The 13,058-nt window shown below is 38.7% G+C and overlaps 3 protein-coding genes across 3 annotated transcripts; 2 read left to right on the top strand and 1 right to left on the bottom strand.

Annotated features, from left to right (window-relative positions):
• Nucleotides 1-69: 69 nt before the first annotated feature.
• Nucleotides 70-1,170, top strand: ONS95_005225 (uncharacterized protein; the record flags this gene model as incomplete). The annotated part of the gene is made up of 2 exons (XM_058498625.1): nt 70-584; nt 660-1,170. Exons 1-2 carry the CDS (start codon nt 175-177, stop codon nt 1,168-1,170), a joined length of 921 nt encoding a protein of 306 aa, XP_058352139.1. The 5' UTR covers nt 70-174.
• A 702-nt stretch (nt 1,171-1,872) lies between these two features.
• On the top strand, nt 1,873-3,941 carry ONS95_005224 (uncharacterized protein). Its single transcript, XM_058498624.1, has 5 exons — nt 1,873-2,256; nt 2,305-2,639; nt 2,694-2,989; nt 3,074-3,233; nt 3,341-3,941. The coding sequence occupies exons 1-5, from the start codon at nt 1,925-1,927 to the stop codon at nt 3,553-3,555; spliced, it is 1,338 nt and encodes a 445-aa protein (XP_058352138.1). The 5' UTR covers nt 1,873-1,924; the 3' UTR covers nt 3,556-3,941.
• A 107-nt stretch (nt 3,942-4,048) lies between these two features.
• Nucleotides 4,049-6,972, bottom strand: ONS95_005223 (uncharacterized protein). The gene is made up of 4 exons (XM_058498623.1): nt 6,173-6,972; nt 5,836-6,120; nt 5,408-5,779; nt 4,049-5,336 (listed from the first exon to the last, which is right to left on the bottom strand). Exons 1-4 carry the CDS (start codon nt 6,306-6,308, stop codon nt 4,411-4,413), a joined length of 1,719 nt encoding a protein of 572 aa, XP_058352137.1. The 5' UTR covers nt 6,309-6,972; the 3' UTR covers nt 4,049-4,410.
• Between the last annotated feature and the right edge of the window lie 6,086 nt (nt 6,973-13,058).

The following is a 13,058-nucleotide window of genomic DNA, read 5'->3' as shown; positions in this document are numbered from 1 at the left end:
GCGCGGGCCGCTCCCAGCACATCCAACTATGCCCCACCCCTCCACCTCCTCTACTTCCAAGTCAACATACGTCGATCTCCCTGCAGAACATCACCAGCATCTATAGCATAATATCGAATCGGTATTGTTTCTATTTCAAACCAGCAGGCCTCGTTAGACCCAGCATTTCTGGATATGGCTGATTCGGATATGATATCCCCGACACCCTCGCCCAAAGGTATGCAGGACGAATCGAAGACCCATCCATCAACGTTGAAGTCCCGATTCATGCGGCTCTTCAAACACCCACGTCCTCTTTCATCCGAACCTATATCTCAACTACGCTGCGGTTTCCTGAGTGTGCTGCCACTTGAAATCCGGCGTCAGATATACATAGAGATTGTAGAGCTCTTTGGAACGTGTCAGCACGTCTTTCTACTAAACAACAACTTGACACATATGCGATGTGTGTCACCAGAGTCACATATACCCTTTCAGAAGTTCGGTATCATACTCGCTCTGTGTCCTCGTGGCAATGAGGCTTATCGTAGGAAGGTTAGGAATGGCTGGGAGATAATCCCTTTGCTTTTAAGCTGCAGACAGATGTGAGTTGGGACTATCTCACTATCTGCCAATATTCTGACATAAATCACTACCGGTCCTGACTCAACACTCGCTAGCTATCTAGAGTTCATCGAGCTGGTCTACCCAGCCACCACCTTCTATCTCAACGTACCAGCCGCCAGACGACTCATAGCCACGGTCCCAACTTCCTTCATTTCCTCCTCACGTATCCATCTCGAATTTAGAATCGACAGATCTATGTACCAATCAACTGGCAGTAGAACGAATGCATCTGCAAATGCTGCTAAAGAAAATTGGGAGGCTTTTTGGAGAGAGACAGTGGCATTACAGATAGGCCACTTGCTAGTAGAGATTGAGGATGATGAAGGCGCCGCACCTGAGCAGAATCTTTTGCAGCCCTTGAAACAGTCAAAAGTGCAAAACATTGAGGTTTGGCTGCCGTGGCAAGCAGAACAAGAGATTGGCGGGGATGATGGGCATACTAGCTTTAAGATCCTGCGGCCCCCAAAAGGGACAGATCTGACTGTGGAAGAGAACTTTGATAAAGCTTGTCAGGAGCCACCTGTATCAAAGAAGATCTTCCAAAGTTGGAGAAGGCAAGGATGATTAACTTATGGAATGGCTGTATGACAAGGATCAAACAGTTACCGAGAGAAGTCAAGCCCACACACAGCTCCCACATGAATAGCTTAGACCTGAATCATAGCACCTATGGTATGCTGCCAAACAAAGCTTGTTCATATTCCGTTCACATTATGCCCCACCCTTACCCAACCTTGCTCTAAGTTGTTGATGCTTTCTTCTGCTCTGTTTTCGAGCACGTTTATCGTTGGTCACCTGGTTCCAAGGCCGTTGTCACCGTCTTAGACAACCTTCTGTAGTGTCCCATCTTTGAACAAAACATGCTCGAAGTCGACGAAGAAATCAACCGGGGTCGCTGGCTTACTGTTTCTTTTCGACACCAACTTCCCCAAAATACCTTTGGCTTTGAAGGTCGCCTCTTTTTCAATCAGTGTATCAGGTACCAGTTTTGGATAGTCTCGAATGTACTTGTCAAAATGCTTTCGCCCTGCTCACGCATCGACATATTAGTCCTTTACTCAGGATCTGATCCAACGAGCTGAGTTCTGCTCCTAAACTTTCATCATATATCAAAGAAAATACGACAGGTACCAATCATACCTGAGCAGCTCTTCAAACAGCGTCTTGTTGTAGCGTGGCGTGAGGACGGACTGTTTTTCGAGTAGCACGTGACCGTAATGGTCAAGCCCGGCCCACGTTATCCCTTACCTTACCTACCTTGAGTACTCCTGGACGCTTCCGCAAACCACCTCAGTTCCTGATCTGGTGGCAGATTACAATGAACAGGCGTTATTTGGGCCCTAAGAGGCAACTTCATCCCTTCTTCTCTCAATCGCCTTTCACCTATCGGGGTCTCCTATATTTACCTCAACTGTTTGTCAGAACCATCGCAAGTGCTCCTTGCTCCCCTCGTCGCAGGCTTCCCACTTCCGGTTTTGTAACACTAGATCCAAATACGAAGATTGAAGAAGAACATCTTCCCTCTTACATCCCAGACGACTATTATCCAGTTTATATCGGTGAAGTGTTAGGATCCAGATACCAAGTTGTGGGGAAATTGGGCTTTGGGGCGAACTCCACAGTCTGGCTGTGCCGGGATCTTAGGCAAAGGTAAGGAAGTAGTTGAACTAGGCAAGAATTTTTGTAATGTTTTAATAGGGAACACCGATTTCTGACGCTCAAATTGCGTGTTCGAAGCAAAGAGCATAATCACGTGATTCATGATCAGGAAACCACAATCTGCGACTACCTCAAGAGTCAGTCTCTAGAACATCCCGGAAAAAACAGAGTTCGCAGGGTTCTTGATTCGTTCGAGATCGCCGGTCCAAATGGAAATCACAAATGCATACTCTATCAACCGCTTGGGATGAGTTTCACTGAGTTTCTTAGACTTCTTCCTGAGCATAGGTTTCCAAAGGAACTAGCTCAAAAGAGCATTCAACTTATCCTAATTGCCCTGGATTATCTCCATCAGTGTGATATTTTTCACACTGGTAAGCTCTCAATTACATCAATCTAGCCTTATTGTGACAGCTAATAGTCATCAGATATTTCACCAAACAACGTACTCCAAGGAATTGAGGACGACTCAATTTTTGCTGAGATGGAGCAAGGCGAACTCGAACAACCTATCGCCCGGAAGGTACTCAGAGATCGTACTGTTTACAATTCGCGACCAATGCCTTTTAGTGCAGGCCAAGCAGTCCTCTGCGATCTTGGTGAGGCTAGAATTGGTACCTCAAAGCATAGCGGCGACATTATGCCTGGCATTTACCGCGCTCCAGAGGTGATATTAGGAATAGACTGGGATGCGAAAGTGGATATATGGGCGATCGGTATAATGGTGAGTTCAAACTGATGACGAAATAGTCCATTCTGCTACCGTATGGCAAGCTTTACCAAGCTAACTTTATTTGATTTATCCTAGATGTGGGATCTTCTTGAAGGCGGTCATTTATTCTTCGCAAAGAAGCATGGAGTATTAAATGACGAGCAGCATCTTGCAGAAATGGTTTCGCTCTTGGGGCCTCCACCTCCCGAGTTCTTGAAACGGAGTCCTAAGTGCTCTCAGTACTGGGATAGTCAAGGTAATGTGCCAGAAGCCCAGTTCATCCACCTTGAAAAAAAAAAGCAGAATAGCATAAATCTACGCCAGCCACTATATGGAAACATTTTGCTAATGCCGCCACTGTAGGAAATTGGAACGGCTCCATTCCGATCCCTGAGCAATCATTCGATAGTCGTGAGCAGTGGCTTCATGGAGAGGATCGGGCTCTTTTTCTGCATTTTATACGCAGCACGTTATGCTGGATACCAGAAGAGAGACCCACTGCCGAGGAGCTGGCATTTGACGAGTTTTTGATGCAGCCCTATGCAGCCGCATTTTCGAAAGCATTGGCCGAGGATTAACATAGAAGAATTATGTGACTATGCCAAGATCCTCTATGATGGAGTGCATTGTTTTATCAGGCCCAGTCATATGTCAACGCTGGCGGCTGCCTAACTCATCGATGTTTTCTGGATGGTAGAACGTTCATTAAGACGGCGGCTCACCCTCTCCCAAATCTCCCAGGTTTCTACCCTTGTCTCTGCAACGTCACTGAGCATAGCCGCCGGGCCCCAAACTTAAGAGTCTCCCGCCCCGTAGGTTGAGCCGTGCTAGCAAATCGAGCAGAGAGAAAATATGCGGGCATGTATCGACGAATGTGGCATCAGATATGCTCGGATAGCTTCGGCAAGCATTTCGATTGGAGATTTGTATATTTAGATACTGTATAATTTATCAGTTCAACTCATAATGGCCCTGCTATACTGTTGCTGGAATATCCGTTCTCGCTGCTGAAGTCCGACCGCCGTTATCGCTGCTTGGGGTTTCGACCTATTCTATCCTTCTACTCCTCATCCTTCCCCTACCCCAATCTTTCGCTCAACGTTTACAGCTGTCACATGCATGTCCGTCCGCCACAGGGTCTTATGTTTGAGCAATGGATATCGAGTTGGAAATTGAGCATTAGAAGGGGTGGAGTGGAAATGTCGGGGACGTGCATGAAGGAGGAAGTGGAGATGACACGGTGGAGAAGGTAGAATAACATGATCCTCTCAATTAAAAAGTGGAGAAGGATATTATTCGAAGATATGCTTCAACGAATCCTATTGCGCACATATTCTTACATGCCGTCGAATACTCGAGGTACATATACATCGAGACTGTTGGGCCTTCGCTGGCGGGTCTTAAGTTGCGCCTGGGATGTAAATCATACTTGTTCATAGCTCATGAAAGGGCCATAGTTTTCTGGCATAACTTTCACTGCCCCCAGACTCCTTGATACTCTCCATCCACTGGTCGAAAAGAACTTTATGATCCTTCTTCGCTGTTTCCCAATTCTTGGCGGGGACCCACCCGTCTGAATCTGCGTCCAGGGCGCGCTTGAGGAACATCTTCAACTGCTGAAACTTTTCGAAATCTTCATACTGCTCTGCGTGCTCGGCGAGCTCTTCTAGCGTTGGTTGGTACGGACAAGAACCAGGAAGCCGCAGCTCAGTCCAGCGTTGCGAGAGCTTGATCAATTCCTGCCGCAGAGCTGCCGCACTGTCTCTCCAGGATGCGTCGCAATAGCGGAAAGTCCTGAGCAGGGTCTGGTCCATGGCTCTGGCATGGTGGAGTTCTGGAAGATAGCCTTTCAGCACAACTTCGAAGGTTTGCGTGCAGGTCCAGACATCTTTCAAGTGTCTTTTCCTTGCAGCCTCTACTTCTGGATCTTTTACCACAGTTTCCTTAGTTACTGCTGCGCTTGGACTATCATCCTCTGCGGAAGACAATAACTCTTCCAAGATTGGGACGTCGGCTGCGGGATCCTCAACTAGATCCGGCGTCTCGTTCGCGTAGCAGAATGTCGGTTCGATACTGGTAGACTGCCAATCGATAATTGCGGTAATACAGGAAGGATCTTCCTCCGAGACATAAATGTTTCTTTTATGGAGGTCCGGGTGAAGCAATGTTGGACTAGTCACCCGTTCAATGACCGGGGCTTTGATCAATTCCTCATTTACTTTCTCACTGATATTCAGGAGACGCAGATGCTCTTGCACAGATCCGCGATAAGGTAATTCGTCCACGACGCCGCCAGTCTTTGGTACTCGCGAGAAACCGGCATCAATGAGGCCAGAGCAGTAGGCTTGTAGTCCAGTCCCTAGGGAAAGAAGATCAAAATTAGTCGCGGAAGGAGTCTTGTAAAGTTATTATAGGAGTGGATCGACATACATGGCCCTCTGTTAGGAGGCCGTTCGGTATAAAACCGAGACTCTCCAGCGTTACAGTCCCAGTATTGCGGACCACAATGAGGTCCTATGCAGAAACCTTCGGCGAATTCAATTTTTGATTTCGGGTCAATTGGTGCGTCGGCAAAATAGAGACTTCCGTACGCCGGAAACGGAAGCTTTGCCATCTCAGTCACCATGAAGGCCAACTTTTTGACGCATAGCATGTGGTGATGAGGAGTCACAGAAGGCCATTTCTCATGTAGCCGAACCCCAGGTGCGTGTTCCATTATGATATACTCGCTACCAATAGCATTGTTGTCATCGTCGCTCCAGTCGAGGACTTTGGGAATCGGTATCTTTGTGAACGATCTTACTGAATAGTGCGTTAGCCAATGCCTTCAAAATGTTCGCGTACACTTTCTACCATACCATAAGTCATGGTCGCCACTTCGGAGTTGGTAACCAATCTTCGCGGACCTGCAATACGGAAGGGTACTCTAGTCACGACTCGCTCTCCATTGTCCAGGTACAAAATGAAAACCCGGTTGAATCCTCCCTCCCTCTTCTCATAACGAATGACTTTGGTGGCTCCGGAACACGTGTTCACAGCCTTCCTGCATAAGGCGGAAAAGTCGAACTTGACGTAACGGGCTTCACGCTGCAACTTATCGCGACTCAGCCAGCGGCCAGTGGTATAAAGGTAAGGGTCAGTCGCTTTGAAAATTTTATTTAGCACGTTCCCTGGCAGTGTGTAGATTAAGCTTACAGTCTTGCAGATATTCTTCAGTCTCTCCACCAAAGGTTGTGTGAAGAGCTCTACTGCTGACTGCTGCTGTAAGCATGGGCAGTGTGGTTTGGCTTGTGAGTGCAGGTTGATAAGTTCGTCGGAGTCGTCCTAACATAGCTACAAGAAAGTAGGATGCCGGCTAGTAAGGAGTAGAAAAATAATGAATGACAGGACTTCTCATCCTAGCTTTATGGAAGACACGGGAAATGCCGCAAGTGTCGAAGGAATGCTAGTTTGTGTGGATTTGAACGACTTGTTGCAGACTGGAGTCGAATGAGTGCTTGTCAGATTGGTTTGTGTTTACATACGTTGAAGTTGAAATGCGAAGTTCGGGACGTCGCTAATTTTAGCCGGCGTCAGTCGCAGGCGGATCACCTTCGGCTCATCTTCGGCTCACCTCCCTTCACTCGCTGTTCAGCCTGCTCACAGGTCAGTTCTGAAGCCATATTAAACGACTATAGGACGGAAATATGGTAATGCTGCTGATCCTACAGATTCGTACTGCACAGCGTCTCCTGATGTGAATATTCTTGAGGTGCTTTACTCGTTTTCTCTTTATTCGTCCTTGGCCACTTGTGATGCTTTCCCCAGGTCTGTCCATAACTTTTTATCAATCACATGAAATTCGTGACAATAACCTCCGAGCACATTCGATCCTATGAGTAAAGATGTCGCAGTGTCAATTCATAATAGAGGTTCTGGACAACATGAGATTTCGAATGCCAGTGCGAAATAGCGAGTGTATTTGATCACCAGTTATTCCTGAAAACACACACCCGTCCACCGACTGCTACATCCAAAATTATACATTCATGTTTACTGGAGAGCGAGAGGTACGAACTTAATGACTAAGCATGCAGATTCAGCTTGCTGGCTTGTTGGCTTTGTTGGTTGCAGCCTTCTGATGACACAATGAGCAGCGAATCAAAGTCACTGTGGACCTCGAAACAACACACATCCTCTGCATATTTATTTTTCAACAGAACTTCGCTAAATCACTAAATCATATGTACATCCATCACAGAGAGTGCTCAATATAGACAAGTGTACTCGTTGATATGTCGAATTTAGCCGCTTCAATGTCCGTATCACCCAGGCACGCTCTGGGAGGGCTGGCGGGTGCCAGGCGGTAAGATAGACATCAACTCTCTAAGTTCAAATCATTAATGACCAAATTATATCTACATGCGCCTCCTTTCTCCTGCAAGCTAGTATTGCAAAGCGAATCTCTATCAGTGTAGTTAATAGTGGAACGGCCGTGGAACGATGTCGTTTTAAGGCTCTCTAACCGACTAGCGTTTTAGCCTTATAAAACGCACTACAGTGCGTTTTATAAGGCTATAAACGTACGGAACGAGGTAGTTACTAAGAACGGACTAATAAACTAAGTATAAATTTACTTAATTTTTGAAATATTAAAAATACTTATTAAAGTATCTTTTTAAAGTGTCTTTTTAACTATTATATTAAATAAACTTATAATATAACCTTATAATTAAGTAAAAAGATAAAAAAAAGTACTAAAAAGTACTAAAAACACTAAAAACACTAAAACCACTAAAACCACTAAAATTTATATATTAATTTATTATTTAAATAGATTTAATATTATACTTTAAAGAATTATATTTCTATTACTAATAGTTAATATATAATAATTTGATAAATACCCTGCTAAGCTATTTTTAGTTAAGAATATATAAGCTAAAACTAAGTAAGATTAACTTTTTAAGCCTTTTTAATATTATAATAGGCTACGACTTAAATACTTATATAATAAAAGAGGTAGTGTCGTGCACCTGACGTACCTGAGGCACTCCTTAAGGCGCTCCAGCTAACTAGAGGCTACTTATATAACTAGAACTCCTAGAGCTTCCTTTTATAAGGGAGCTCTAGAATACCTTAATAAATCAAGACTTTTATACTATATAAAGCTCCTTCTTATAGTATACAATAGTTAAGAGTCATATTCGCTTATTTAAGCTACTATATAAGTATATTATATAGTATAAGTAAAGTTATAAGTAGTATTAAGAGATACTTACACTACTACTTAAAGAACTCTTTTAAATACTTCCCTGAATTTCCTGAAATACTCTTAACGCTATTAGTTCTATAAAAAGCCTCTTTAATATATTAATATACTTTTAAGATAAGTTAATTAAATATAAGAGTAATACTCTTAATTAAAGAAAGTAGTAGCCTTAGTAATAAACGACCTTTTAGTACTATACTAAACTTAAAGGAATTTAGAGATTTATTAACCTTAATATTAATAATATTAAAAATATTATTAAGTAACAACTGAATCTTTCAAGTATTAACGATTTTATATAAGAGAAGATAAATAGTCACCTTAATAAGTAGATAGCGTTATTAATATAAGCTAACTTAGATTTACTAGTAAAATAAAACGCCGCTACTACTAAAGAAAGAAAGAGTATAATAAAACTGCTAGTATCTATAAGTAAGCCCTTAAAAGCTAAGTTTAAAGATATTAAGGTACTTTAAAAAGCTTAAATAAGGGAGTATTTAAATAAGCTAGCTAAATAGATAGCGCTTAATAACTATATTCAGAACCTCTTTAACTAGGTAAATAGTACTATTAGCTAGTCTATTCTAACTAACGCAATTAATAATAATATAGCTAAAGGCGCCGTAAGACTATAAGCACTAGTTAGGTCTATTAAGCGTGATATAATACTTTCAGACGCGGTAGTACTAACCTTTATTATTTCAGACTATACTAATATATTTAGTTTACTAATATGTTAAGATAAGAAGTCGCGAATTAAACCTTATATATAATATAAGCTATAGTAAAAGAACTTCTATCTTATAAGAGCGTATAATATTCCTGATATATAAAGAGTACGTAATATATAAGCTTTTTTAAACGCAGTATCAGTTTAGTTAGAGACTTAGGCTATTTAAGCACTCGCTAATATTATAAAAGATAACACTTTAAGATATCAGTATAGTATAACGCTAAAGGAGTATAGTCTAGCGTTTATAGCGAATATAAAGAAGTACTACCGGAACAGAGGCAAGGGAGTTAATAGTTTCTATACTACACTAATACTAGGTAGTCGTTTTAATATAAGAAGCTTATAAGACTATTCCGGAAGCTCTCAGAATTACTCCCGTTTAAATCAAGGAGATAGAAAAACTAACTACTTTTATAGAATTAGATACTAGCACCTTTTAATTAAGTACTAAAAGCTCTGTTTTACCTATAATAGCTTTTAAGCTAATAGTATAAGATTCCGTCTAAATAACAAGTAAATTAAGAGGATTCGTAAGACTATCTAAGTACTTAAGTACGTAAAACTACGCTAAGAGATCTTTAAAGAAGGCTAGACTACTATCTCTATAGCTTAAATTACTAAGAAGAAGCCTAGTAAAGACTAAGAACTGTCGTCTTAGTAAGCTAAAGGGAAGTACCCTAGAAATATTAATATAGCTACTATTAATTTAAAGCTTTTAGACTTTAAAGAGATACTTAAAATCTATACTACAGACTTTATTAATATTCTTTACACACTCTTAGAGAGTACTTTAGTTAATAACTACAGCGCTTAATACTTAGTTAATCATAAGAATAAGCTAGTTCTAAGTTTTTTTAAGAGATCAACTAATAATAACTATATAAAAGCTAAAACATAACGAATTTCAGTAGTTAGTAGAGGAAAACAAGTATTTAAGAACTCCTTAGCTAAGCTAAATAGTCTAAATACTTAAGACTTATTATTTAATAATATTACTATAGTCCGTGATTTCTATATTAATATTATCTTAGAGGTATTACTAAAAGACACTAAGCTATAGTACTTAGGGAAAGATATTACTTTATAGTATAGGAAAGTTCAGATAAGTGTAGTTATTAAATAGCTAGTTTAAAAGTTCAACTTAACTTTCTTTAAATATAAACCTTTTAGATACTCTTATTACTCTTATAACTTAGTAACCTTAATACGCACGCTTATTATAATATACCTGACTTTAAGTTATAGCTTAAATAAGTAAGGTTTCTAATCGTTAAGTTAACTACTTAAAGAGCGTTCCGTAACTCCGCAACTATAGCACCTACGTACTAATTATTTTAGAGAGAGTGCTTTATAGGCGTTACTTAAAGTAGGGAAAGGAATACAACTTAAGGGAGTATTAAGAATCTAGTATAAGAACTATATTATTACACACGCTAGAAATATCATATTAAGATAAAAGTTAGAGAATAAGGTAGCTAAGCTGTTCTACCGAATCCTTTAAGACTTATTTAACTTTAATATAAGTTATAATAATACTCGCTAGCTACTTATTATTAAGAACAAGTATAGTAAGAAGCTCTTTAACTATACGTTACTAAGTAAGTTAGCTAGTCACGTTATACTAGTCTTAAAAAACTTCAAGTATTAGACTAAGCGTTAATATAAACTATTAGTCTATATTATTTAATATGATAATAATACCTTAGTTATAGCTATTTAAAGCACGTTAAGGTATAAAGAATAGACTACAAGAGAAGGGATAGAGGTAAAAAGTCCCCTACTATATACTAAAAAACCTATAAGCAGCGTAGAGCGCGTAAGATAAGAGATTATCACTAAATCTATTAAGATACACGTTTAAGTAAACCTACTAGAGAAGCTATCATGCACTTAGCGCACCTGAGGCACTCCCTAAGGCGCTCTAGCTAACTAGAGGCTACTTATATAACTAGAACTCCTAGAGCTTCCCCTTATAAGGGAGCTCTAGAATACCTTAATAAATCAAGACTTTTATACTATATAAAGCTCCTCCCTATAGTACACGATAGTTAAGAGCTATATTTACTTATTTAAGCTATTATATAAGTATACTATATAGTATAGGTAAAGTTATAAGTAGTATTAAGAGATACTTATACTATTACTTAAAGAACTCCTTTAAATACTTCTCTGAACTTCCCGAAATACTCTTAACGCTATTAGTTCTATAGAAAGCCTCTTTAATATATTAATATACCTTTAAGATAAGTCGATTAAACACGAGAGTAATACTCTTAATTAGAGAAAGTAGTAGCCTTAGTAGTAGATAACCTTTTAGTATTATATTAAACTTAAAGGAATCTAGAGATTTATTAACCTTAATACTAATAATATTAGAAATATCGTTAAGTAATAACTAAATCTCCTTAGTATTAATAATTTTATATAGAAGGAGATGAATAGTTGCCTTAGTAAATAGATAGCGTTATTAATATAAGCTAACCTAGATTTACTAGCGAAATAGAATACTACTACTACTAAGGAAAGAGAGAGTATAATAGAACTACTAGTGTCTATAAGTAAGCCCTTAAAAGCTAAGTTTAAAGATATTAAGGTACTTTAGGAAGCTCGAATAAGAGAGTACTTAAATAAGCTAACTAAATAGATAGCGCTTAATAACTATATTTAGAACCTCTTTAACTAAGTAAATAATACTATTAGCTAGTCTATTTTAACTGATGTAATTAATAATAACACAGCTAAGGGCGCTATAGGACTATAAGCGCTAGTTAGGTTTATTAAGCGTGATATAGTACCTTTAGACACAGTAGTACTAACCTCTGTTATTTCGGACTATACTAATACACTTAGTCTGCTAATATAATAAGATAAGAAGTCGCGAATTAAACCTTATATATAGTATAAGCTATAGTAAAAGAACTTCTGTTTTATAAGAACGTATAATATTCCCGATATATAAGAAGTATATAATATACGAGCTTTCTTAAATATAATATTAGTTTAGTTAGAGACTTAAGCTACTTAAGTACTCGCTAATATTATAAGAGATAATACTCTAGGATAATAATATAGTATAACACTAGAGGAGTATAGTTTAGCGTTTATAGTAAATATAGAAGAGTACTACCGGAATAAAGGTAAGGGAGCTAATAGTTTCTACGTTATACTAATACTAAGTAGTTATTCTAATATAAGAAGCTTATAAGACTATTCCGGAAGCTCTTAGAATTACTCCTATTTAAATTAAGGAGATAGGAAGATTAACTACCCTTACGGAATTAGATATTAATACCTTCTAATTAAGTACTAGAAGCTCCGGTTCACTTATAATAGCTTTTAAGCTAATAGTATAAGATTCTATTTAAATAATAAGTAAATTAAGAGGATTCGCGAGGCAGCTTAGACGCTTAAGTATATAGAACTACGCTAAGAGATCTTAAAGGAAAGTTAAGCTACTATCCCGGTTATATAGATCACTGGAAAGAAGTCTAGTAAAAACTAAGAATTATTATCTTAGTATATTAAAGGGAAGTACCCCGGAAATATTAATATAGCTACTATTAATTCAAAGCTTTTAGACCTTAAAAAGATACTCGGAATCTATACCGCGGACTTTATTAATATACTTTATATATTATTAGAGAGTACTTTAGTAGATAACTGCGGCGCTTAGTACCTAGTAAACTATAAGAGTAAGCTAGTTCTAAGCTCCTTCAAGTGATCTACTAATAACGACTATATAGAAGCTAGCATATAATAAATTCTAGTTATTAGTAAGGGAAAGCAAGTATTTAAGAACTTATTAGCTAGGCCGAATAATCTAAATACTTAAGACTTATTACTTAATAACGTCGCTATAGTTCATAATTTCTATATTAATATTATCTTAGAGGTATTACTAAAAGATACTAGGCTATAGTACTTAGGGAAAGATACTACTTTATAGTATAAGGAAGTTCAGATAAGCGTAGTTATTAAATAGCTAGTTCGAAAGTTCAACTTAACTTTCTTTAAATATAAGCTTTTTAGATACTCTTATTACTCTTATAACTTAATAACCTTAATATATACGCCTATTATAATATACCTAACTCTAA

This window comes from Cadophora gregata (genome assembly GCF_030347475.1).
Source record: "Cadophora gregata isolate MNR1 chromosome Unknown scaffold_15, whole genome shotgun sequence".
Taxonomy (NCBI): Eukaryota; Fungi; Ascomycota; class Leotiomycetes; order Helotiales; family Ploettnerulaceae; genus Cadophora; species Cadophora gregata.
Note: the sequence above shows the minus strand (reverse complement) of the source record. Positions and strands in the feature narration are given on the sequence as shown.

What these genes read in the sequence shown, in the direction of transcription:
- ONS95_005224 (XM_058498624.1), top strand. Translation starts at nt 1,925, where the DNA reads ATGAACAGGCGTTATTTGGGCCCTAAGAGGCAACTTCATCCCTTCTTC. An exon ending in TGCCGGGATCTTAGGCAAAG is followed by an intron (nt 2,257 to 2,304) that starts GTAAGGAAGTAG and finishes ATGTTTTAATAG; the next exon opens with GGAACACCGATTTCTGACGC. An exon ending in TCAGTACTGGGATAGTCAAG is followed by an intron (nt 3,234 to 3,340) that starts GTAATGTGCCAG and finishes CCGCCACTGTAG; the next exon opens with GAAATTGGAACGGCTCCATT.
- ONS95_005223 (XM_058498623.1), bottom strand. Translation starts at nt 6,308, where the DNA reads ATGTTAGGACGACTCCGACGAACTTATCAACCTGCACTCACAAGCCAA. An exon ending in TGAAGAATATCTGCAAGACT is followed by an intron (nt 6,121 to 6,172) that starts GTAAGCTTAATC and finishes AAATTTTCAAAG; the next exon opens with CGACTGACCCTTACCTTTAT. An exon ending in GCCTCCTAACAGAGGGCCAT is followed by an intron (nt 5,337 to 5,407) that starts GTATGTCGATCC and finishes TTCTTTCCCTAG; the next exon opens with GGACTGGACTACAAGCCTAC.